The sequence below is a fragment of the Nicotiana tomentosiformis genome, chromosome 8 (genome assembly GCF_000390325.3).
Source record: "Nicotiana tomentosiformis chromosome 8, ASM39032v3, whole genome shotgun sequence".
Classification (NCBI taxonomy): Eukaryota; Viridiplantae; Streptophyta; class Magnoliopsida; order Solanales; family Solanaceae; genus Nicotiana; species Nicotiana tomentosiformis.
In genome coordinates, this window is record NC_090819.1 from 82,034,777 (window position 1) to 82,061,998 (window position 27,222).

The following is a 27,222-nucleotide window of genomic DNA, read 5'->3' on the forward strand; positions in this document are numbered from 1 at the left end:
TCATCTTATCTTAGTTAAGCTTATCTCCCAGCATTGACACATTCTAACGAGTAGCATTTTGAATAGTCTGCATTAGTTGAAACATCGGGGAACTTCATTCGCCTTGTTCTCTGTTTAGGTCCATTATTCCTGTTCTGTTTGTTCCTAAGGTATAAACCAATGCTATCTCGTATAGCTGCCATTGATGGATAAAATTATTCTTAAGGCAATGTACTTAACCCAAGCTTTTTCTTTTCGCCTACTAAATAGTTGATTCAATAGACAAAGTACCTCTTTTCGCTTCCGCTTGTCTTCTCTTTCTTCACCTCCATCGAAAGAAGTAGACTTTGAGTCACTCCCGCTTTCTGGAACAATCATATGAAAACGACTGGACATATTGGAAGTTTCATAGGACTGATGAGTTGGTTAATACTCCCTCCGTTGACTTAACACATCCACTATATTAAAAATATATTCACTTTTATTTGTCCATTTTAGCAAATTATTTCTCAAGTCTTTTTGAAATGTTATCATTATTATGGATAAATTGTAAAATACATACTTTGTTTATTTTTTCTTAAAGGGGTACAAAGTCAAAAGTGGACAAAATTCTTTGGGAGAATTCTAGTCGACAGTCTTGCTTGCTGAAGGATTCGTGAACTTGGCTGCTACGAGCATTGAAAGTATTTGGGTCTCATTCTTGCTGAGGCCATCTGGGCTATCAAAGTAAATTGCTAGCCATATTTCCCGATATATATCTATGAAAAGGAATAAGAACGTTTACAGTGGTGGCGTTATTTGATAGGTAACGGAGGCATTTTGAACACCGAACCTCTGAATGCTGCAACTCTACATTCAGTTGCTGCTCTGCTGGGTCTACTTTTACATCTTGCACTTAGTAATGAATTTATCACCTTTTACCTCTAAGATAGGCACCATACAGTGATCAACCCCATATATTTGTAAACTTGCACTAAAATGACACATGGCAAAAAACTACTGTATTTTAAGTATTATCCAACCATAACCAAAGCAATCTCACAAATTCTACGCCGCTATCCTTATTTTCATCCCCGAGTATACATACCATACTATCATGCCTCTTGCAAAATGAAGCTTCAAGAAAGGCTTGTACAAATTGGTTTCCTTATTTAGCAAATGGAGTTGAGCAAAATAATGTTAAATGAAATAATCATATCTAATCCATATCTTTTGACAAACAATTGGACAAGTATTTGTATATAAGGCCAAAAAATAAAAAAATACACACAGGTATATCGATCTTATATATATATTACAGCGACAAGTTCTACCTTGAAAGGACTTGCTGCTACCTGCAGCCTTTCAATAGGTAGGAGGAAGGACTTGAAAAGCTGTTGTTGCTCGTGCAAAAAATTTCAGTTTCCTTTCCCTTTCCAGGTGATCCACATTCACTGAAATCAAGAGTACGCCTCTCACTCTGCAAATGAACAGATAATAGGAAAGTTATAAATTTCAGTTACAATAACTCTCTTGAATAGGAATTTACAGATGAGCAGCTTCCTAATTTTTCATGCTTCAGGTCCACTTATGCTGAGAAACTTTGAACATGTTATATTAAGAAAGACCATGAAACTACAAGAAAGCTGTTACTCTAATCTAAATGCCTTATTTTCATTTTATATGGCGGTGTTTGACTAGGCACGAAGTTTAAGAAAGAAAGAGAGGCTCGACACATATTGAAAGTACCCTTAGAGCTTGTAGTCTTAAACTTGCCATGACATTTTAAAGTCAAATTATTTTCAAATATAGAAAGGTGTCATCCTTTTGGTACAATGAAAAAGGAAATAGTGTCATGTAAAGTGGAAAAAAGGGGGTATATTATTATTTCTGCTCGAATAACAGTATTTTCCTTCAATTTCATTTTTACGGAGTTTTTTTTAAATAAAAACCGATGAGGAAAAGTGATGTTAAAATTCTCAAAAACTGCATGGTTACTATATCTGAAAACACAAATGAATTAGCGTAGGAGATAAAAGTTTGTCCGTTGCTGCGCACGACAATGGGATTGGACATACCATAACATTTGCAGACAAAAGTGAATGATTTTCATCTGCTTTCTGGTTTTTGGAGTTCCTCCCCCGTAGGATTGACTCTGGAGTTTCACCTCCCAAGACCTCCTGTGCGTCTGCAAATGCCCCTGCAGTCTGCTCACTCAATTGCTTCATCAATCCAATAGCATCATAGCTTCTGTCACCTGGACTCATAAACAGTGCAAGATCCTACAAAGTTTCAAAGTAGTTAAGTATGAGCATGGAATTTCAACATATTAAAAGAGCAAACATAAAGATATTAGTCACGCAATAGAACATATAATGTAATTTACAAAATCCTGTTTACCTCAAAATTAAGTTCATTATCAAGTCTTGGGCTTGACAGAAGAGAGTTGATGAACCATGGAGATTTCCAAGCTGAAGGAGATTCAATACTCCTTTTATAAGGCGTTTCTCCAGATCTGATATGAATAGGATCAATGGCAATTAAATTTGCAGGCCCAGAAATGCAACGTGGAAAGGATGAAGAGAAAGCAAAGGAGAAAGCATAGGGTAAAATGCTTCAACGGTCTTACATGCTTACAGTCTCCGCGCCAACTCCATTTCCTGAAGTTTCAGCTGAGTTGTCCAAGGCTGTTGGTGCTGGAGCAGATTGCATTGATGTAGTGATGATAAAACTACTTCCGTCTTTCTTTCCACGTATACGAGGAGAGCAAATAACAGAAAAACATGAAGTCTCAAATGAAGATGAAACAGAACCTTGATTTGATGCAGCTTCGAGTCGTCTAGCGTACTGATTTCCTAGAGCTTTACTGCTGAGATATGTAGCTCTACCAGACTTGGCTCCAAAACGATCAGGAGAGAAGAACAGGTCACTTGCGTTCAGTTCAACCAGAACTCCAGAAGGTTGTTTTATCTGAAACAAGCAGAGCATAAAAGTTATATCCAATTAAAGGATTCTCTGTCTAATAATTTGATCGGGTCTTACGAACATATCCGAATAAACATTCGGTTGTCATAACCATATTAAAACTGTGTATGAATTTAAGCATCAACCGAAAATTAGATTGACTATAAACAAGATGTTACAGTATCTTGCAACAACAATATAAGACTACAGCACCAGCACGTTAAGAATAATGGAAACAAAGGAAACACAGACAGTCAAGATGCGTGAACCGAAAGGAAGGACTTTCTCAACATAGAGCACCAGTTTTTTGGTTGTATAAATTTTTCATTAAATTATTTTCGGATATTTAAAATCGATTGGTAATGCTAAATACTGACACCACCACCATTCTCAGAAAACACAAAGTGGTGCCAAAGGAAAAAAATATGACTCAACTCACCTTTCCAATTGCACTATTGGCTCCACCCTTTGTGCCCTCCCTTGTTCCTTTCTCTTTATAGTGAACTTCACCTCCATCTAACTGTCTCTCGTTGGAAAGTCCATTACGTACCTTGTCCTCCTCCTTACTTCCATCTTCAGTTGGATTTATGTTTTCTTTATCTTCAGATGAAGCTTCAAGTTCCAATGTTTGATCCGTAGTTAGAGAAGACTTTGTTGCTTTTTCATTTGCAGCCTCGTCAAACATAACATCTAGTCGAGAAAAATCCTTAGACAGATCAGAGAATGATTCTTGACGGAAATCACTTCCAAGCTTCTTTTCACATCTCTTTTCTGACAAAGGTGACACCAAATCACGGTGTCGCTTCTTTAATATAGAAGGTGTGCTGGTGAAAGTTTTGGCAGCACTTCTCAGGACGGCATCTGTACTTCCATCTCTAGATGGTGAATCCCACAGCCTAAATGGAGTAAGACAGTTCACAGAAGTCATCATCAACTGGCGGATGCCAAGAGGGCTGTACTCTTGCTGTGCATCTGTACCAGATTGTATAAGATCACAACTGAAAAATGGAATGTCCAAGCTCGGAAAACGAGGAGGCTCATAGTATAAGGCTCCTCCATCCTTCTGCTCTACTGGTATGCTCGAATTTTCGTTCACCAATGGACATGTTTGAATAGTATTTGAAGGAGTTGTGCGAAAATCATTGACAGAAACTAGCTGTAGAGAATCTTTAGTTTGATCCAGTTGCTCTTCCAGGAGAGGATCGTCCATTATGTTGTCACAAGGAGTACCAGATTCAAAGGGATATAGAAAACCATCAGAGTTACTTGTGTGGGACTCCTGTGCTGGGTTTCCCTGCAATGGATTATGAAACTGATTTGCGGCAGTACCAAACATGAGTGAGCTTTGCTCTGAAGAAAACTGTGAAGGAATGGAAAATGGTTGGCCGGATGAAGTTCCCATAACATCTGAACAGAGAGGGTTGCAATTCTCTATAGACATATTTCCACCTTCAGAGATCTGATAGTTCGATGATTGGCAAATCAAAGAATCTGCAGTTTCATCAGCACCGTTCGTACCAGCTTCAGAGGGAATGTATTGTGGAATTCCTGCCTCAGGGTATACCATCCTGCAACCCTCCACAGAGGTAAACATCTCATTGGGCTTATCAAAACCCACAACCATGCTCCCGACATTAGTCGTTTCAAACTTCACTGCATTTTGCTGTGGAAAGGTAACCATATCGTGATTCCCATTACCAGTTAAACACTGCATGAAGAGCCCTGAAGAATCCTGCATCAACTCCAGCGGAGAAATATTAGGTATGTCATCTGGATTAAACTGCCATTCTTTTCCAATGGATGCTGCCCAGTCATGTGAGAAGGTATGCTCCAGGAGCTTGGATTCGTCAAGTTCACTAGGCACTTCTGCCATTGAAAAGGTAATATCTTCAAAGGCTGGGGTATAGTATTCAGAGCATGGTGCTGAACTGGAGCTTGGGTCCTTCCTATAATTTGAATCCTCCAGCAACTTGCCCTCCTCTCTTGTATGTACAAATTTGTTGCCCATGTCACTTGTAGACTGGGAACAGCCAGCAAGATTTGACCCTTGACTGCATTCTGAAGCTTCCTCCATTTCGGTTCCTTCTTTACGAACACTATCATCTTCACTACTCTGTTGCAACTTCGCCGAAGAAGGGATTGATTGGTTCTGACGGTTGACATTAGGCAAAGCAGGGAACTGTGCAAGTAAACCTGATGCCAAATACGAGTCCAATTTCTTTTTGACGGAACTATTCCAGTGATTTTTTATTGCATTATCTGTCCTGAAAATTGTAGCAAAGTCTTTACATGTCATAAAGAATAGTGTAGGAATGCTCAGTGATGACAGCTTAAAAAGAAAATGGAACCAAAACCTATGTTGCTCGAACTCTCCAAAAGTGTTGTCGCACCCGTGTCGGATCCTTCAAAAATGCACTAAATTTGGAGGATCCGACACGCACCCAACAACATTTTTGAAGAGTCCGAGTAACATAGACCAAAACAAACTCTTGTTCTATAAAAGAGAGTGGCCAACAGCTTGAAAGTACCTTCCAGGCAAATACTTCGTTAACTCTGCCCATTTATTCCCGTAAATTTGATGGGCACGAATCAGAGTCAACTCCTCCTCCTGCGTCCAAGCTTCCTTGTTTATTCCAGGATTCAGATGATTGTGCCACCTGGAAAGATCACTCTTAATAGTTATTATAGCAAATTCACTAATATAAGTGAAAAAAATTTAGAGCTTCATATTCTTGAGAACCAACAACAACTACAAACCCAGTGTAATCCCACAAGTGGGGTCTGGGGAGGGTAGTGTGTACGCAGACCTTACCCCTACCTTCAAAAAGGCAGAGAGGCTATTTCTGGTAGACCGACAACAACAAGCACACCAATCAGAAAACCGAAGCGAAAATACAAAACTAACACTAGGTACTGCAATCAGAAAACCGAAACAAAAGCAACAACAAATAACAACAAAAGTCAGGGAATACGAAAATACACAAATGACACCAAGTCATGTACTAAAGCTACCGTTACAAACAAGGACAACGCTCGGCTACAAACAGTCACCTGCAATTTCAATTATGCTAAAAGAAAATAGAAGACAAATGACACCAGAAAACTCCTATGAGATCTAAGGACATATGTAGTGCCAAGGGCGAAGTTCCATGAAAAAACAAATATTCTTCTATGGAAAGACAAGATGCCTCTTATCATGCCATTGTGGAGACTTGTCAAAGTATAAGTTGATGAATAGCATCTAGCGGTTAGTGAAAATGGTTCGAATGGGAAAACAGCAATCAAGTTCGTTACAAAACTTAATGTTCATTGCGAGATGGCTGCATACGGGGGCATCTTATGAGGTTAAGAGAGTTGCTAGGAGTGTAGATTTCTCATTTAAACTGAATTAAACAAGTTAGGAAGAATTAGGAAGTTGAAATCCCACAAGCTGCCTCACACAAACTCTCGTACTCAGAGCAGAAATTTGGAGAAAATTGACACTAAACAAAGTGAAAAAAGAAGAGCGATACATATACCATTTAGGAAACAAAAGAATCAACTACTTGCTTACCTTTCTCGACATTGTTTTCCAATACGTCCCGGCAAATGTTGAGCGATGGTGGACCACTTTTTGGGGCCATATTTCTTAACTAATTCAACTATTACTTCATCCTCCTGCAAGTAAGTCAAAAAGTAAAATAGTTATTAGCAATATAAAGGACATGGATGTCGAGTGTTCCAGAATAATCACATATTATGCAAGCATATGAAACTTACCTCTTTAGACCATGGACCTTTGACAAGTTCAGGATTAAGAACTTTCTGCCACCGGTGCAAGCATTGTACATCAGTCCGGTCTTTAAAACATTCCGCTGCATGGAGTAAATTTCTCAGATCAGTACTTCAACTTCATGCCCTTAATGCTGAAGTAGCAGTAAGCTGATTTTATGTCAAATAGTTTCTGCTATAACAATTGGGTGTGTCATAAAACTTCAAATGCAATTGTAAGTTAACCGATTCAAACATAGCATATATTATAAGTTATAACAGGGAGAGACTCCAATGCCTCAAAAAATGAATACAGCAAAACATTTCTACAGAAAATGATAGCGAGAAAGGTTTTGTTTCCCGACAAACTGGGAAGACCAACTCATTTAACTAGAACATCTCTAACTCAGTTCAATCAATTTATTCATTAATTGAGCTAGGAGATATGTGACTACCAGCTGCTTCCTCTTATCAAATATGGATACTATGATTGAAAATATGAGCAGAACAAGTAGGGGAAAATGACCAATTGAACATTTAATGCAGAAGACAATGACAACAAATCTCTGAGCTATCAGGTTAGAGTTGCTCCAAACCGACAAGGTTTACTTCAACTAAGTACTACTATTAAGATGTACATAATGAATGTGTACTTAATGTCAAATGGAGAACAATCTGGAAGCAACGAGTTAACTGTTGCTTTAAAACCTGTTATGAGAAAACTAGCATTGCGGAGAAACTTCATGGGAGAAAAGGCTGAAAGGAGGGGGATTTGTTTTGTACTGACCCAGGACCAAAGAGAAGCGAGATGTTTTTTTTTATTTTATGTTGTGGGATAGAGAAGTAAAATAACCGTAAAATAAGTTAAAAGTGAACACTCTATTTCACTCTTGGAATATGAAAAGTTTTGTCTTTAAAAGCTTCCTTGAGTAGATTCCTGTGATGAATCCGAAAGAACTCCACAAATATAAACACACCATATCCTATTCCTGAAAAGAAAACAGCCTCCCAAAGAGGACCACAAGGTCTTATTCTTGAGCTATGATCAACTTCCAACTCTTTCAACTCAAAGTAAATGTTGATTTCTGCAGGTTTGACCAAAATGAGAAGGAACCAAAGTGAACCAAGAGGATGCTTTTGGCCAGCATTTCTCAGAGACTTGTACGTTAATTTACTTAGTCCATCTTGAAATGTCCACTAATTGTGTCTTGCACATCGAATAGCAGCCCTAGTTTGGACCTTTATTTCGTGAACTACGTTTGACTTTTTCTTTTAACGCAAAGTATATGTTGACACTAAGCATAAATGTAAATAAGGTCTTTCATCCTGAAATTATGGTTTAGCACATTATAGCAGGTCAAAACAAGGAGGAGCACTAGTGCACACATCATTGAAAGGGCTTGAATGTAAGCTAATTAGAGAAACAGTTCTGCTCGTATGACAAAAGCCTAAGAGAAACTGGCAGTTTACTGAAGCTGATAAATAACTTCTATTTCATACGGCCGTAAAGTGACCACTCATTCAGATAAACTCACACTATAGTAAAAACAACACATCAGCTTTCTGACTGTATAACTCAAGCAATCCACTTAGAAATTCCATATTTTTATTATTCCACCGGCAGAGCCAGTCCTGTTAAAGTGGAAGAGAGATGGCGTTTACCATCAGCATCATATGTTAAAGGTGAAAGATCAGCAGCATGCCCCATGAGGCCATGAATGTCAGGCACATTATGCTGTTAAATAACAGGATGATGCAGTACTTTACCTATTTTTTTCCAGTTTTTGCCCTTAAAACGTTGGACAGCTTTGCGTAGGATCTCGTCCTGAAAGAGAAAAGGATTTGTATTGTTACGACTATATAAAACAAAAGGTACTGAAATTGGTCATACTATATGTAGAAAATGAAAATCGAAACCTAGGGATTTCAGAAGGAACCTTAGAAGTCAGGAACTAATGCATATAAAACTTCAACTAAGATGTCCAATCAATAGGCATCTACCACATAGGACACTACTAGCGTTCTTTCTACATAGTGACTTCTCAATCAAATTAAATCCTTACTATCATGTAGATTCAAATTGAGTACCGTTGAATGTATAGATCGTGAGAAATAGCTATAGACCCTTCGAAGAAAAGGGGGAACCAGATATTTTTGGGCTATATTTATACAAGTTAAGGAGGCTATCTGCCGCTGCTAGGTAGGAAAATGGACAAAAACAATCAGGCCCATATGTTTCGCTATGCCTGCCAGCATCATATGTGATATTTGGAATGCAAGAACAAAAGAAGTTTTGAGAGCTCAGCAGCTACAACGCACACACGCAAGTTTGTATGTCTATACTAGGAACGTATTACCACCCTCTCCCAACAGAGGAAAAGAAAATTTTAGCAAGGAAAAAGAACAAAAAGGAAAAGCACATGCATTAAAAAAAGTAACTATCCATTGCTTACCAAAATGAAAGGAAATAAATAAAGAATAGCTTGAATGCAAGAAATTTTGACTTTTTTTTCGATGGAGGAAGTGCCCACTTACTTCTTCAGTAGTCCACTGCCCCTTTGTCGAACGTCTCGTAGGACCACTAGTTCTCCTGTTAATATTAGCACCAGATGAGAGGGTAGTTCAATATTCGACACGCTATTCGAGTGAGATTTATTGAAGTTAGTAATCTTTCTCAAAATCATCTCAATAGCCTTGTCATGCGCTATCCACTAAAAGACTGAAGGGTTTGTGTAATATAGCAGTTCGATAAAGAAAGTGCACAAAATCACATAGTGGCACTCAAAATATATGGTATGAAAGAAGCAATGGTCCAGTGCTTTGAAAATTACCCATGCAAAGGCCGAACTCTTTGGAGACTACTGCTAGTGCCATCTGAAGGAGTGCTTATTCTATCACTTTCCATGGTTGTTTGACACAAAGGAAAATCTGCATAACCCACCACCCAAAGGTTGATAATTCTCTCCAGAATGTCTTCTCCAATTCATTATATGCCACCCTAAGATGTTGGATCTCCTACCTGATTCCATAATAAAATTCATGGCTCAGATTAGAGCAAAAACAACAACATCATGGTTGCTAAAAAGCATGAGATAACTATTAAAGAAATAATAACCATTCAAAGAGGCCTCGACTGCCTCATTTATCATTATGCCACATCTGCTCTTTCATGAACAAACCAGAAGTCCCAATTTCAGCAATTAAGCATGTTTGATGCTAATTCTTATAGTTTTGGACGTAAACTAGCTTTTAACGTTATGTTGTTCAAATTGTGCAATGTCCTAATTGTATATAGTTCTAAAGAATCCATTTCACATGAAGTTTATTTAAATGAAAAGCAAGAAATTCGAACAAACAAAGGAAAGAAAATCCAGCATATGAATTCCTACTGAATCGACGAAAGCATAGAAAACGTCCACCCTCCTCACATACCATTCAAGTATTCTAAGCCATGTGGGGTCAATGAATATTATACAATCAGCTTATCCTTTTGGGTGTCATGATCAGAAACAAGAGAATATAGCATACAATTTAATGTGAAATGATAAGTTTTAATAAACTAGGTTGTAACAGTTGAACTGAATTTAAAACTTTGCTGTCAACTCATTAATCTTAATTCTTTTTGTCTTTCTTTGAGGCCTAAATTAATACTGAAATTTAATTCTTAGCCCCTTTCAATTTTCTTCTCTTGATTAATAAATTTCAAAAATCACCTATGCACAAATACTAAAACAAAGTAAAGCCGCATCTCTCCTAATAACTATAGTCAGCTTCCTTCAAACTGAAAAAGTGAAAGCCAAAATCTATAAAATCTGCATTATCATCGACGTCACAAATCATAAATTGAGGGTTCAGTAAGAATTAAACACACAAATTTAGGTAAAGAATACACTAAACAAAATCAGCAAAATCGACAGCAACTTCAAGAAAGATCAAGAATAAGAAATTACTAAAATGATCCAACAAAAAGAATCTGATCAAACTCATTGGTTTCCTTATTAATTCAGGTGTAATTTTTAAAATAAAAATCAAATTAGGGTTCAAAGATACAACTTTTCACAAAATCAAGATTCAAACTTTTCCATACCCAAATACCCAAGAAATCATTAAATAACAAATCAATCAAACCCAGAAGAGATAATTAAAGAAAACCAATTAACCATCAAATTTTTCAAGAAAAAAAAAAAGATAGTAAAAAAGTGCACTTACCGAACTCAGCTTCAAAAAATCCAAGAAAACCAATGGAGTAATAAAAACAAAGCACATTTGCAGATCCCAAATACAAAAAGGACAAAAATTCAGAGATAACTTGTAAGATCTGCAAATGCACTGATTAAAATTTAGACAGAGAAAGTCTAGTCTAGAGAGAGAAAGAGAAGTGGGTGTGTTGTGTTGTTTGAAGAAAATAATGAGAAAAACGGTCTCTTAGGAAATTCAAATGTTAAGGGAGGGCGGAGTATAGGGTTTTTAAGGTTTCAAAAACTCATTTGGGACTGGTCAACGGTGGATGATTTGTATGTAAAGTAATCTCAGCCGTATGATTGGTTTTATTTTTGGTAAGTTTTCAAATTTTGTCAATGTTAACGGGCAAGTTTTTACCTGCTACCTGCTTTTGCTATTTCCTCTCTTTTTCACTTTTAAAAAGCAGGCAAGGCAACTCTTTTTTTGTTTTTCTTTTTTCAAGGAGGCTAGATTTAGTAAGAAACTAAATTTAGTTCCAAGAAATGCCAATTTATAAGATTGTTCCCTCCCTCCCAGTTTATATATCATTTTTTGACTGTGCATAGAATTTAAAAAATTAAAAAAATTGAAACTTTTTGTATAAAACAAGTAATAAATATTAGTAGCTAGAAATCACAAAATATGAAGTTTAACGTTAATTATATCAAAATACGAAAAAAGTATCATTCTTTTTAAAATACATATTCACCATAAAAAAACGTATACTTCCCAAAGTTTTACTTCTCCAACATTTTGAAATTTAATGTTTTCAAAGAAAAATTTAATCGCTTAGAAGCCGTAGCATACACGACGTGTGTATATGGTCATTATTAAGATATAAACTGCTACAAGTTTAAAGGGGACTAATTGTTTAATTTAAATTAAAAAAAAAAAAAAAAACTAAACAAACGAAAAGAATTACTAGAAGATAGTGCACTGTGGTAGAAAAGTAGTCCCGTAGAATTGGACGGTTTAAATATAATTACTTTTAAAGAAAGATGAGGGATCGAGCTAATTACAATCAAACTTTTTTATAATAACATGGTTTGTTTCGATATTTTTTAATTTTTATAGTGAATAATTATTATACATCTATAACAATATTTGAAGTATAAATAATTTTTGACTGTTATAAGAAATAATTATCCAAAAATTAATTACTTTATTTTTTTTTTGTTACATATAAAAGATAAAAAAATTATTCAAATTTAGAATCTCAAAAGATATGCATATTTCACTAATTAAATATTTAAAAAATCTAATACATTATTGAAATATCCATAACTAAACTACAAAGATTTATTATTAAAGCACACATTTTAAAGCTACTAAAAATAAAATCTTTCAAGATCGATGGAAAAACTATGTAATTTTAGCTTGTTTCATAGATTGCAGTCTCTTACTAGCGATATAACGCTTAAATTAGCAAAGATTTGTGTCTAAACTTTCACCAGAAAAAGTATCGCTCCCTTGAAAGCAATGTAAGACACTAATGATTAATCTTTAAATCTTAAGTATTATGCAAGACGAAAACTTTATCTAATAGAAAATTTGTGTAAAGATCTTCAAATATTAGACATTATGCACGATGAATACGTTTGTACAACGAAGTAAAATTATACCAGCTCATATTTTAATGAAATTATATGAATGTTTACCCTAAAATTGGTACAATTAAATTTGTTCGTGGTTTCTAGACAGATGGATTAATCTGACCCAAAGAAGTGATGAATTAATCAATTTGGATGCCAAATACTTAGCCTAAAATGCAGATGAAACTATAGAGCTGAAGAGCCCTAGGACAGAGTCTCCGGGCACAATAATGATAAAACCAACAAGCTAGAGAGAGAAAAATAGTATCAAGATGTTGTGTTAGAATATATTCTTTAATGTCCAAAAGACTGTCCTTACAATGGGCATTGAGCCTATTATTTATAGCTTAATAGGCGTAATGGTCGGGCCCACCACTAATGATAATTATTGAAGTACGATAATGAAAACCTAACGGTAAACATAAATGCTCAAAACTTTATAACATGTCGTTACTCTTTAATACTGTGGAATATACTTCATTAAATGCCACCGGGCGCAGCATGCTTAATGCCTTTATGAACTTGCCTTTCTCGGTGACACACGAAGTAGTTGTGCCCAGTTTTTCGTCCTCCCGACTTTGGTTCCACGTGTCCCCTTCTTTGGTGGCCACATGTCGTAACATATTTTACCCAATATAGATAGTCCCCCTGCTTTCCGGTGACATAACTTTGTGTTATCGGGAAGTTGGTGAAAATCCTCTTTTGGCGGAAATTACTATAATTCCTTTTGGAGGTTACTGATAGTTGATTAGACGCCTGTCTCTCTGCATTTAATGCCCCGAATACACGTCTTCCTATGATTTAACACGCCTTTTGCCGGTTATCGAGGTAACCTTAGCCAAGTATTTAGCTACTCAAAACTCCAACCATACATCAACTTCCCTTTTCTTTGAGTCTCAATACTGCTTGAACTTCCGGCTTGTATCCATGTTCTTCATCCCTTCTCTAATTTCCTACAAACACAAAATCTTTTCTTCCCCCTTTCCTCATGGCATCTTCATCCAAATGTACTGGTTCTTCGAAGAGCAAGAACAAAATCAAGGATTCCGCTCTTCCAATAGTAAGTTCCATAATTCCAAGAAGGCTCAATACTTCGAAGGATTTTAAAGAGAAAATTTCCACTAAAAACCCTCGTTCATGGGCGGTTAACAGGTACCCATCTTCCATTCGTCCTTCCAGTATTCCTACTGTAAATGAAGATTGCAGCTGCCAAGAACTGGACATTATTGATCCTGATTTATCGGAGCGATTGACTCTTCCCCGGGAGGGTTTTACATATTTTTACACGTACCTCTTTTACTTTGGGTGCGTTTTATTTAACTGGAGAGCTTGACATTGTGATAGCGGAATTTTGTCTCTGTTATCATGTGTGTTTGGCACAGGTAAGTCCTTCTGTGTGGAGGACGGTCGCCTGCCTTTGGCACTTTTTCCTGAAAACCAAAGAAGAGCTAGCATTGGCTCACATGGTGAACTTGTATTCCCCCAATATCTTCCACGAAGGAATGATAAACCTTTGCAAGTGTGGCCACCATGCTTTGATATCTAGCATGGATGATGACAACGACCGAGGGTGGATGGAACAGTTCATTGCAGTTGCCTCTGGTGACATTATTCCAACAACGGCTTCATCATTTCTGGTTGCTTGGAACTGCTCTTGTAAGTTCCTTTTAACACGTCTTTTCCTCCTAAATATTCTTTATCGTCTGTATAAGTATTGATCCTTTAACTCTCGTATGTCACAGCGACTCGATGGATCCCACCGGTGGTAGAAGGCTTGGATCGATAGGTTCAGAAGATCTTGGACATCATCACGCCCGAAATTCGCTTGTGGAAAAAGTTGTTCATTAAATATGGATGGAAGACCAAAAATCATGGTAACTTAATTTTGCCTTGCTTTAGCTTCTATATATGAGGAATTTGGTTGGACACTTCTGATTCGTTCATGATTCATGAAATTAGGTCTACCTGTGAGCTCAGTTAAGGTCCCAGAAGAGGATGCTTTGGCCGAACCTGCTGATGCGGCAAGGCTACTTCAAGAGGCACTAACTTGAACTGGTGCCTCCAGGTCCGCTTCGGGCGCAAGCGTGTCTTTACAGAGCCCCCGGCCGTAGAACAAACAATCGAAAAGAATGAGTTCCTCTGCGATCGGGGAAAAGAAAAGGAGGGCAAAGGTTGATGCTCCCGAGTCATCCCTGGTGGTGACATTGGCCCGTCCTCCTTCTGGGTTGGTCATCGACACTGTGATGATCGATGATGATGAAGAAGCTAGTGATGAGGGAGCTTCTTTACATAGAAGACAATGATCTTTATCCTCTCAACAGGGTGCTCAACCTGTTGATGCAGTCACATCCGCCGAGGATGATGTCTCGGCACTTTGGGGAGAGTTTGATTTGGTGAAAAATACCAACTCCCATTCTTTGGCCCCAATTGTTGTGCCCGGTACTGTGAGGTAGAGTACCGGGTCCTTTCCATATTCGGTTGGTGAGCACCCAGCACCCAGTGCTGCCTTCGATACAGTTGTTTCCCGTTCTTCCCCTTTATCAGCTTTATCACCACCTTCTTCACCACCAACAGCTACTACATTATTTCCATCTTCATCCACGTTTCCACCAACAACATCATCTCCAACGGCCACACCTGACTGTGTTGAAGGTGTTCCTCTTCCTCGGTCCCTTGTTCATGGGAATTTGGGGAAAAATTATGCTGCCCCTTCTGAAGATCCTTAGAGAAGGAGGAGTCTTACCCTTTCGATCTCTACAGGGTGCAACCTTCTTTTCCGGCCGGTGGAGCTTGCAAATTATCTGAAGCCCTTGGCTTCATAGAAGGATTGGAAAAAGATTCAGACACTCTCGGGAGAGTGTTTGTTGAACAATGCCATACATAATGCTGCAGCGGTATGTTTCTATCTTCCTCTGCTATTTTTTCCATCTTCTGAATGAGTGCATTTTATGTTTTACCTGTTTTTATATTGCAAGCTAATTTTTTTGCTTCCGAGGGCCTACAAAGGTTAATCCGCGAGAAGGAGGAACTCTCTTCTGAACAGGATCAGCTTTTGGCAGAACGGGACCAGACTGTTCTTCGCCTTTCGGAACTGGAAACCAGGGCCACTGAGGTCATTGTTTTGGAAGCCCGTTTGTGGAAAAGTGAGCAGGAAGTGGTAACCCTCAGTGAAGAAGTTGGGCCGCTGAGGGTCGGTTTTGATGAAGTCAAGGCTAAATGGGCTGAGGTCCAGAATGCCATTCTTGCTACCAACGATCGTGAGGCTGCTGCTGCTGAAAGGGTAACCAATTTAGAAGCAGCCTTGAATTATAAGGTCGAAGAGCTTGCTGCTGCGGGGGCGAAACATGCCTGGTTAGAGGAGAAGTATAAGAAAACTATCGAGCATAACAGTCTCTATAGTTCAACTATTCATGATCTCGATGTTAGTCTCAGGTCTACCAAGTCCGCTCGGGACAGTCTTTCTACCGAGATAACTCAGCTAAAAGAAGAACTCAAGTGTCGAGAGGCTTCCCTAGTTGTTGAAAAGACTTATGCTATGTATAGCATGAGGAGGAAAACCTTGGAAAAGGCCAAGAATGGTATCATTTACATTGATGCCGAAATTGCTAAGGCCCGAGAGCTTGAGTTGGCTACAAAAAATAGACTCCCGGCACGGTCTGATGCTCCCGGTTCTTTTGATTCCGGTTCCGAATTTTTGGACACTGAAGAGGAATCGAAAGGCGATGATGCTGAAGATTAAGATGGGGAAGATGTTGAGCCATCGGTTGAACCGTCTACTGCTCCCGGGGATATGGATACTTCCCTTCCTCCTGATTTCGATGATGCTATAGCTTATCTTTTTCTTTCCTTGTTTTGTATTTCTTTTGGCTCATTCTTGTAAACGAAGATATATTTTGCTCAAATGTTTGTTTGAGTCTTACTTTTTCTTGAATATCTGTGCATATTTTCCTGTATGTGGTCTCGGATGTATTTTCTTCGATGCACTTTTGTCTCCGAGAATTATCCCTTTTACATGAGGGTTTCAATAAGTATTTGTGCAAGTTTGTTTCTGCGTCTTTTTTATATGTGGCTTCAGGTGTATTTTTTCCCGTCTTATATTTATGGTGCTCTTGAAGAGGACATCTCATGTTTATTACGATACTAGCATTTGAAGTACTTGTTTAACTTTCAAACGACAAAATTAGGTCATCGTTCAGACAAGAAACAAGATAAAATCAAAAGGATTTATTTCATTTCTTCTGTTTTCATAGTTTACATAGGCATTTTGCTATGTAGAAAAGAAGTTGTCATGACTTGTGGCTATCTGGTACAACTTGTTTCTACGGGGTTGTCTGTGCGGTCCCCGGTCCCGATGACGCGTGGCATTCAGTGTTGCCTTGCCGGATTTTCATTCCCGGTTGACGTGACATTCAGTGTTGCCTTGCCGGATTTTCGTTTCCGGTTGACGTGGCATTCAGTGTTGCCTTGCCAGATTTTTGTTCCCGGTTGATGTGGCATTCAGTGTTGCCTTATCGGATTTTTGTTTCCGATTGACGTGGCATTTAGTGTTGCCTTGTAATCATATCATTATCCCCCCAGTGTTCGAATGCGAAGAATGCGAATTGGAACACCAGAAGTCTTGTATCTTTGAAGATCCCACAAATGAATCACTAGGTAATCCTTCATTCGGCAACATATCTTGATTCCCATTAGGAATCTATGCTATCAAGCGAAAGAAAATCTAACAGTCCTCTAGTGGTTTGTGCTCGTGAACGATCATGTATCCTTTGTTCGATAGCAAACTTAGCTTCCCGGTGGGAATTTGCTATCAAAGTAAAGATTACCTTATTGTCGCCGAGTGGAAACTTATTTGTTTGCCTTGTCACCAAAGGTCTTATCACTGATGTCTTGGTAATATGTTTTTCCATTGCTTCCATTTGTCTGTTGTTTGTCAGTAGTAATATTTTTTGAGGTGAGCCACGTTCCAGTTGTTGGGCAACTTGTCTCCGATGTGGTTTTCCAACTCGTACGACCCCTTACCAGTGATAGCTGAAACCCGGTAAGGGCTTCCCACGTAGAGGCTAATTTGCGCGCGTTGAGTTCTCGGGTGTTCTAAGCCACCTTCCTCAATACCAAGTCTCCCACTTTGAAATAACGGATGTTGGCTCTTTGATTGTAATATCGCTCCATTCTCTATTTTTGAGTTGCCATTCTTACATGTGCCAAGTCATTGTGTTCTTTAAGCAGTTCTAATTTGATTAGCATTGCCTCGTTGTTTGACTCTTCTTTTGCTTGAAAATACCTTAAGGTTGGTTCCCCTACTTCCATCAGTATCAAAGCTTCTGCGCCATACAGAAGGAAAAAAAGGGGTTTCTCCTGTGCTTCAGTTGGCCGTTGTTCGGTATAGTACCCCTGGTAATTCTCCGGGCCAATGGCCTTTTGCTAGTTCTAACCTTTTCTTTAGGTTTTGCACAATTTTTTTATTTGTTGACTTCACTTGGCCGTTTGCGCTCGTATGGTAAGGTGAAGAGGTAATCCTTTTTATCTTCAAATCTTCAAGGAATTTTGTAACTTTTGCGCCGATAAATTGTGGCCCGTTGTCGCATGCAATCTATTTCGGTATTCCGGACCTGTAAATTATGTTTTCCCACAAGAATTAGACCATTTTGCGTTCTCCGATCTTTTGATAAGGACCTGCTTCCACCCATTTTGAAAAATAGTCAGACAAAATTAAAAGAAACCTTACCTCTCCAGGAGCCGGTGGTAGTGGTCCGATGATGTCCATTCCCTATTTCATGAACGGCCATGGGGACATAACTAAATGTAGGGGTTCTGCCTGTTGATGTACTAGTGGTGCGTGGCATTGGCACTTATCACATTTTCGTACAAAGTGTTTGGCATCTTGTTCCATACGGGGCCAGTAATATCCTGGCCGGACTAACTTCAACACCAGAGAATCTGCACCCGAGTGGTTGCCCATATCCCTTCATGGACTTCTCTCATGACATAATTGGCTTCTGATGCACCTAAGCACCGGGGCAACGGGACTTGAAAGGATTTTCTGTACAATTGGTATTTCTTGAAGCTATATCGTGCGACTTTGGCGCGCAACGCTCTCGATGCTTTGGGGTCTTTGGGCAACTTTCTATGCTCGAGATAATTAATTATATCATTTCTCCAGTCCCAGACCAGACTAGTCGAATTTACCTCGTAGTAATCATCTGTGTCCAAGGCTGAGTTCATCCGTTGTACTACCGTACCTGATTTCGGTCCTCAGATTTCTATTGATTAGCCTAGATTTGCTAATGCATCCACTTCCGCGTTTTCTTCCCTCGGGATATTGGTTATTGACCACTCTCGAAATCGTGACAATAAAGCCTGGACCTTTGCTACGTATTGTTGCATACGCTCATCTTTGGTGTCAAAAATTCTGTAGATTTGATTTACCACCAACTGTGAATCACATTTAATTTTGACGGCTTCGGAGTCGATCCCCCGGGCCAATTCGAGCCCTGAAATCAAAGCTTCGTACTCTGCATCATTGTTAGTTAAAGGAATCGTTCTAATGGCTTGCCTTAAAGTTTCCCCCGAAGGCGTGATCAAGACTATCCCCGAGTCCAGACCCTTTCACGTTTTAAGCTCCGTCCGTAAACAAGGTCCAGACTCCCGATGTCGGTTCCGACACCATTATTGCCTCTTTGGCAGCTAGGGGAATAGTCCCGAGCTAAAATCGGCCACGAAGTCAATCAGGACTTGTGATTTAATCGCTGTCCTCGGTTTATACTCTATGTCAAACTCGCTCATTTGAACGGCCCATTTGGCTAATCTACCTGAGAGCTCGGGTTTATGGAGTATATTCCTTAAAGTAAATGTAGTTTGGCTATTGGGTGGCATTGGAAGTAGGGCCTTAGCTTCCGAGCGATGACTACGAGAGCTAAGGCCAGTTTTTCCAGATGCGGGTAACACGTTTCTGCTCCCGTTAACATTTTGCTAACGTAATAAGTGGGAAATTATGTACCTTTATCTTCCCAGACTAAGACTGCGCTTACTGCAATTTCTGAGACCGCTAGGTAGACCAGCAATGTTTCTCCTTCTTTTGGTTTCGAGAGCAACAGAGGGCTTGACAAATATTCCTTCAATTCCTTCAAGTCTTGTCGACACTCCAGCGTCCATTCGAAATTATTTTTCTTTTTGAGTAGTGCGAAGAAGCGATGACACTTTTTTGATGATCGAGAAATGAACCTGCTCAAAGCCGCTAATCTGTCTGTGATCTCTAGACTTCTTTTACGTTGAATAGTTGATCCGGGATGTTCTCTATGGCCTTGATTTTGTCGAGATTTACCTCAATTCCCCTTTGTGAGACCAGGAATCCTAAGAATTTACCTGAACTGACCCCGAGCGCACACTTATCGGGGTTAAGCTTCATATTATGCTTCCTCAGTGTGTCAAATGTTTCTTGCAGATGCATCGGGTGATCACCTGCATTCAAAGACTTAACGATCATATCGTCTATATATACTTCCATAGTCTTTCCTATTTGTTTTTCGATCATTTTATTCACGAGCCGTTAGTAAGTGGCTCCTGCGTTTTTAGCCCGAAAGGCATTACGTTATAACAATATGTGCCAAAATCCATTATAAACGAAGTCTTTTACCAGTATTCTGGGTTCATTTTGGTTTTATTGTACCAGAGTAGGCATCGAGGAAACTCATTAACTCGTGCCCGGTCGTGGCATCAATCATTTGATCAATATTCGGCAATGGGAATGAGTCCTTTGGACATGCCTTATTAAGATCCTTATAATCTACGTACATGCAAAATTTATTATTTTTATTAGGAACCACTACTACATTAGCTAGCCAATTTGGATATCATACCTCTCGAATCGAACCAATCTCAAGTAAACGGGTTACCTCTTCTCTAATAACTTTATTCATTGCTTCTGCAATAGGGCGCTTCTTTTGTCTTACCGGAGGTATGCTTGGATCCAAGCTTAACTTATGCACAACTATCTCTGTCGGGATCCCTGTAATATCCTCATACGACCATGCAAAGCAATCAACGTTAATTTTAAGGAATTCTATAAAAGCAGACCCGAGCTCTGGGTGTAGTCCTGTTCCCAAATGGAATTTCCTTTCTAGGAATTCTTCGAACAATGCAACTTGCTCCAGTTCTTCTGCCGTGGACTTTGTTGCTTCAGTTTCTTCCGGTACTTGGAAATACCTTGGTACCTGATATTGATCCGACTCCTCTATCTCCAGGGAAATTCCCTCTGGTTCGGGGGCGGAAGCCGGTTCCGGTAACAACTATGCCACAAGTTCCTTTCCTTTGCTATGGGAGACCGATATCGCATTCATTTCTCTTGCAGTCGGTTGATCACCTCCTATCTGTTTGATCCCCTTAGGTGTGGGAAATTTCAGCAATTGGTGGTGCGTCGAAGACACATCTTTCATCTTGTGGAGCCATGGCCTTCCGAGGATGATATTATAGCCTATGTCTCCATCTACTACTTCGAAGAGAGCTGTCTTTGTTATGCCCTTGGCATCCGTAAGCAATAAAATTTCCCCTCGGGTTGTCACGCTTGCGAGGTTGAATCTTACAAGGAGCTTTGTCGCCAGGATGATGCTCCTGGTGAGTTCAGCTTGATATAGAACTCTCCATTGTATGATATTAGGGGAACTTCCTGAATCCAGTAAAACACATTTAATTTTAAAATTTAACACATCTAAAGAAGTTACCAGTGTGTCATTGTGTGGCAGTAGTAATCCGTTCGCATCTTCATCTGTGAAAGTGATATCATCCTCCCGGAGCCTCTTACTAGGTTGTTGATACTTTTGTCTTCTTTGCGGCCAAGAATGTGATTCCATTGATTTTATTCCCCCCGAAGATCACGTTGATCGTTTGGCGTGGAGGTCCCTCTCCTTCTTTCGAGATTTGCATGTCTCCCCTGTCCCGGCCATAGCGTTTTTGGCTCGGTCACTCAATAATTCTCTGAGGTGACCATTCCTTAACAGCATTGCCACTTCTTCCCGGAGGTGCCGGCAGTCCCCAGTCCGATGGCCATTAGTGCCGTGGTATTCACACCATAAATTTGGGTCCCTCTAACTAGGATCAGACCTTATAGGTCTCGAGAATCGTGCCTCTTTGATATCTCTCATGGACGACACTAACTCTACCACGCTGACGTTGAAGTTATATTATGATAACTTTGGATAAGAAGAACCTCGTGATCCTGAGGTTTCTTTATCCTACAGCGACCTGTTGTTCCACCCACGATCGATCCTTCTGTCGATAGTGAACTTGTCTGACGTCAGGAAGCCCCTGTCACGACCTTCCGTCCACTCGTAGGGCAGAAATTGGCCTTTTAAAGTCCGTCTATCCGAGTCAACATCGTCTCTCATTTTTTCTTTGTTCTTCTCCCGTCCTTTTGCCGATGACGGAAAGTCAACCCGATCGTCTTCGATCTTTATTTTTTACTCGTACCGGTTCTGGACATCCTCCCAAGTTGTTGCTTGAAACTTGAGCAAATTTTTTTCAGCTTCCAGAAAGTGTCTGAACTTCTTGGGTTTAAACCCTTAGTGAATGCTTCAACTGCCCATTCTTCCGGGACAGCTGGTAACAACATCCTTTCTTCTGGAATCGGCTAACGAATCTCCGCAATAACTCAGATTCTCTTTGTGAGATCCTGAATATGTCATCCTTTCGGGCTTGTACCTTTCTGGCACCGGCGTGGGCTTTAATGAATGAATCCGCAAGCATTTTGAAGGAATCTATGGAATGTTCGGTCAATAATGAGTACCACGTCCAGGCTCCCCTTGTGAAAGTCTCATCAAATTTCTTTAATAACACAGACTCAATTTCGTGAGGAGCCAAATTATTTCCCTTTATTGCCATTGTGTAGGTGGTAATGTGCTCATATGGATTTAAAGTTCCATCGTATTTCGCCACTTCATGCATTTTAAACCGCTTAGGGATTAGTTTCGGGGACGCACTTGGCTTGTATGGCAATATAATATACTTCTTCGAGTTCGGACCTTTTAATATCGGTGGTGCGCCCGGGATCTGATCCATGTAGGAATTAACTTCCTTCATGAACCGCAAAAGTTCTTCCTTAAATAGGTCGTTGTCGTTGTTGAGACCAGATCTACTTTCCCCAGCCCCGTCAGAGCCAGCTTCGCCCCTGGGAGTGTTGTTGTTGATTATCTGCGATGTTTGATTTGCAGGAAGGAGGAATTGGATCTTACATGTTCGCATTATTTGAAGCACCTGACAGTGCCTACTTTAGTTTCGTCATAACCTGATCCTGTCGCGTGAGATGGCTTAGGATGATTGAATGTTGCTCTTGTAGGATCCTTACTGCATCCGCCACGTGTTCTTCATCAGCATCGTCAGGAGTAGCCTCTCGCACTCGTCTAGGGTACCTCCCGTCATATATCGCTGTGGCGTTATCCTCCTCATTGCGAGTTTCGCTGATTGAGTCCTCAAAATGAGGATGTCCCCCTTGAATTTCAGGATTGTGGTCGTTGTTAACAGTATTGATTGCCATTTTTTTGGGTGATTTTTTGCTAAGATAGAAAACGATTAAAGCTTGTGAATGGAGAAAAGCAAGGACCAATTTAATCGCACTACTTCCTAGGCCCATGATGGGCGCCAAATTATTTACTCGAAAATTAGTACAGTTGAATTTGTTCGTGATTTCTAGACATATGGATTAATCTGGCCCAAAGAAGTGATGAATTAAGCAATTTGAATGCCAAATACTTAGCCCAAAATGCAGATGGAACTATAGATCTGAAGAGCCCTAGGACAGAGTCTCCGGGCACAATAATGATAAGACCAACAACCTAGAGAGAGAAAAATACTATCAAGATGCCGTGTTAGAATATATTCTTTGATGTCCAAAAGATAGTCCTTACAATGGGCATTGAGCCTATTATTTATAGCTTAGTGGGTGTAATGGTCGGGCCCACCACTAATTATAATTATTGATGTGTGATAACGGAAACATAGCGGTAAACATAAATGCTCAAAACTCTGTAACAAGCCGTTACTCTTTAATGTTGTGGAATATTCTTCATTAAATGCCACCGGGCACAACGTGCTTAATGCCTTTATGAACTTGCCTTTCTCGGTGATACACGAAGTAGTTGTACCCGATTTTTCGTCCTTCCGATTTTGGTTCCACGTGTCCCCTTCTTTGGTGGCCACGTGCCGTAACATATTTTATCCAATACAATAAAAATTTTAATTAAGGAAGTATGTCACATAATATTTTTTTAATATAAGTTGTACATAAATTTTTTAAAAATATTTAGTCAAAATATTTAGATTTATTATTGGTAATCTTAGTAATTCTACATAGTTATTATAGAGGAATAATTTTACAAAGAGCGTATATCCTGTTTGGCCAAGTTAGAAAAATCAGCTTATTTTGAGAAGTACTTTTTTCAAAAGTGCTTTTCGAAAAAGTACTTTTGGAGAAAAGCATTTTGTGTTTGCCTAATCAATTTGAAAAACACTTTTGAACAATAATTTGTATTTGGCCAAGCTTTTCGAAAAGTGCTTTTAAGTGCCAAATTACAAATAAGGACATGAAGAGATTTGCTTAATAGTTAATATTATATAAGTAGATAAATAATTACAAATATTTATTATTAAAGAAAATAATTAAGTTTTTTTATTTTATTTAAGTAAAATATAAAAATAAAATTGAAAAGTACTTTATTCTTTCAAGATAATTTAAATATATCAAAAAATTATTCAATAAATATAAAAGTTCATCCCAAAAGTTATTTTATATTATTTAATAGTTTAAACTAAGTAAGATTATTTTGGTATATATAATATTTTGCAAATGGTATTTTTGGTAGGAAGAAAAATCAAAACTGCTTCTGCTTCTAGGGAGAAGCTATTTTTTTCTACTTCTTCAAAATTGTTTCTGTTTCTAGCCAAAAGTATTTTTTTCCTAAAAACAAGTTTGGCCAAACACCTTAAATTGAGGGGGGAAAAATACTTTTTTGAAAGAAAAAAAAAAGCACTTTTGGCTTGGGGAGAAACTTGGTCAAACAGGCTATTACTGCTAAAAATAGAGGTTGTAGTTATAAGTAAAAAGATGTTATAAAAAGATAAAATATGATACTTGTATAAAAAAATTAGTTTCCAAAAAAAATAAATTTTATAGTGAATAACTATTATATAAAAATATTTTTACAAAAGAGGTTTGATTGTACTTAATAGTTCACTAATGCGTTAGATTGCGATATATAAGTTGTTATGCGGTATGAGGTGTAGCTTTAGAATATCAATTTCCAACATCAATATCAAGGCTCTTTGGCCTTCTTTTTTTTTTAAATAAATATCAAACTGGGAAGTTTGTGATTTTGTCCTTAATTGGCTATTTTAACTTTTAAAATGTTGACTGATGCTCTTTTGGGCCAATTTTGAATAGAATGGTTTATAACCGTTTGTTTGTTTGAATATATATATAATTTTAAATAATATTACAGTAAATAATTTATTGGAATCTGTGAATTTTTTTATGGGCTTTTCGTCGGCAAAGAAATTGTCATAATTCAGCTCCTCGAAATAATAAGATGGCATCTCAAATCTCAAATAGTAAGACGTCATAATTCAACAATGTATGGGTCAAAATCCGTCTTAGTGGGATTTAGCATGAAGCGGTATCGTGGAAAGCGATATGGTCAAGGTCAATTAGTAGATAACGGGGCTCGTAGCCGAGTAGTCAATAACGGACGAGGTCAAGTATCAAGGGCAGTGCTAACAGCTAGTTTTTGCAACAGAATATTCAGGAGAATATTTTATAGAATATTCTTGGTGTCTACATTTAGGGTTGACTGGAAAATGTCCCATATAATGTCATGACCCGGAATTTTTCACCGACGGGACCGTGATGACGCCTAACATTTCACTTGCTAGTCAAGCCAACGTTAGAAAAATCGTTAAACCAATTCTTTATTTTCATTCAGTAAATAACAATAATTAACTAAGATGAAATATAATAAGTGCTGAATATCATAAAACTGTATTAACTGCTAGCACCCGGATCTGGAGTCACAATTCACGAGCATTCTAGAATTTACTACAAGTAATAGTTTGAAAGAAATACAACTGTCTGAATGAAAGAAAACAGTAGGACATAAAAGATAGACGGGGACTTCAAGGTCTGCGAACGCCGACAGATCTACTTTGAGTCTCCGGACAGCGGACCAGTAGCAAATCTCGATCAACCTGAGCCGGTATCAAAATCTGCACAGAAAGTACAGAGTATAGCATCAGTACAACCGACCCCATGTACTGGTAAGTGTCGAGCCTAACCTCGACGAAGTAGTGACGAGGCTAGGACAAGACACCCACATATAACCTGAACAATATAATCATGCTAATGATAATAACAGTAAATAAAGCAATAACGCAGAAATAATGGGAAGGGGGCATACAGTGGGGGAATACAACATAAAGAGTGAGAATAATGAGAAGACAGAATTAAACAGAAAATTCTTGAACGAATTGAGCAATTAAAACAGGAAGGAAAACGGCACGGCATCACCCTTCGTGCTTTTACTCTCAACCTCACCAAATAAATAAATAGAACGGCACGACATCACCCTTCGTGTTTTTCACTCTTCCTCACAATAAAAATAATGTATGCACGGCATCACCCTTCGTGCTTTACACTCTTCCTCACAATATAAATAATGCATGCACGGCATTACCCTTCGTGCTTTACACTCCTCCTCACCAATCACAAAATCAATAACAACGGATAGATAAGAGTATCACAAAGAAACCAGTATTTTACCCATAATCAATAGCACAATGTAATCTCAACCTTGAATCAATATTCGAAAGTTACCAAATCTCAGTGAAACCAGATATGAGTCACCCATCATTTCAAATAACCTGATAAGCATGGATAGTAGAATTTAAGGTTACAAAATAGACAAGAATAAAAATTTACTCGCATGCTATGACTCGACAACGACGCATAGATGCTCGTCACCTCAGCTATACATCGTATTTAACAACTAAACACGTAGCAAATGAACACATAATACCTATTCTCTCAAGCCAAGGTTAGACACGACACTTACCTCGCTCCGAAGGCCACTTAATTCCCAATCACAGTTTTTCCTTTGGAATTCGCCTCCAAATCACTCGTATCTATTCAATAATGACTTAATAATATCAAATATTGCTAAAGGAATCAATTATATTTCATAAATTAAGTTTCCCAAATTTTTCTCCAAAAAATCGAAAAATCGACCCGGGCTCGCTTAGTCAAAATCCGAGGTTCGGACCAAAATCCTTTTACCCATTCACTCCCGAGCCCGAATATGTAATTAGTTTTGGAATCCGACCTCAAATTGGGGTCTAAATCCTCAAATTTCCGAAATTCCTAGTTTCTACCCTAACCCCTAATTCTACCATGAAAACTCAAGATTTTAGGTTGATAATTCATAAAATGTAATGGGTAATTGAAAAAAAATGGTTTAGAATCACTTACCAATACTTCGGGGAAGAAAATGACTCTTGCAAATCGCCTCTATCCGTTTGGTTCATGAAAAATTGTTGAAGAAATGGCTTAAACCCGTGTTTGGAGTCTGTTTTAAGTCACTGGACAGGCCTTCATCGCGTTCGCGAGAGACCTGTCACGATCGCGATGCACAACAGCCTAACGCCTTCGTATTCGCGAGTCCTTCTACGCGTTCACGTAAGGCAGCTCCCCTCAAGCCTTCGC

At 38.7% G+C, this 27,222-nt stretch overlaps 1 protein-coding gene across 1 annotated transcript; it reads right to left on the minus strand.

The window, feature by feature from the left end:
- Window positions 1-1,108: 1,108 nt before the first annotated feature.
- LOC104091394 (transcription factor MYB3R-1-like) lies at window positions 1,109-11,122 on the minus strand. Its single transcript, XM_009596719.4, has 12 exons — window positions 10,882-11,122; window positions 9,504-9,691; window positions 9,208-9,262; window positions 8,440-8,497; window positions 6,682-6,776; window positions 6,476-6,579; window positions 5,451-5,579; window positions 3,362-5,186; window positions 2,588-2,928; window positions 2,359-2,473; window positions 2,037-2,240; window positions 1,109-1,438 (listed from the first exon to the last, which is right to left on the minus strand). The coding sequence occupies exons 2-12, from the start codon at window positions 9,575-9,577 to the stop codon at window positions 1,310-1,312; spliced, it is 3,129 nt and encodes a 1,042-aa protein (XP_009595014.1). The 5' UTR covers window positions 9,578-9,691; window positions 10,882-11,122; the 3' UTR covers window positions 1,109-1,309.
- Between the last annotated feature and the right edge of the window lie 16,100 nt (window positions 11,123-27,222).

What these genes read in the sequence shown, in the direction of transcription:
- LOC104091394 (XM_009596719.4), bottom strand. Translation starts at nt 9,577, where the DNA reads ATGGAAAGTGATAGAATAAGCACTCCTTCAGATGGCACTAGCAGTAGT. An exon ending in CAAAAACTGGAAAAAAATAG is followed by an intron (nt 6,777 to 8,439) that starts GTAAAGTACTGC and finishes TACTCCATGCAG; the next exon opens with CGGAATGTTTTAAAGACCGG. An exon ending in TTTTGTCTGCAAATGTTATG is followed by an intron (nt 1,439 to 2,036) that starts GTATGTCCAATC and finishes GTTCATTTGCAG; the next exon opens with AGTGAGAGGCGTACTCTTGA.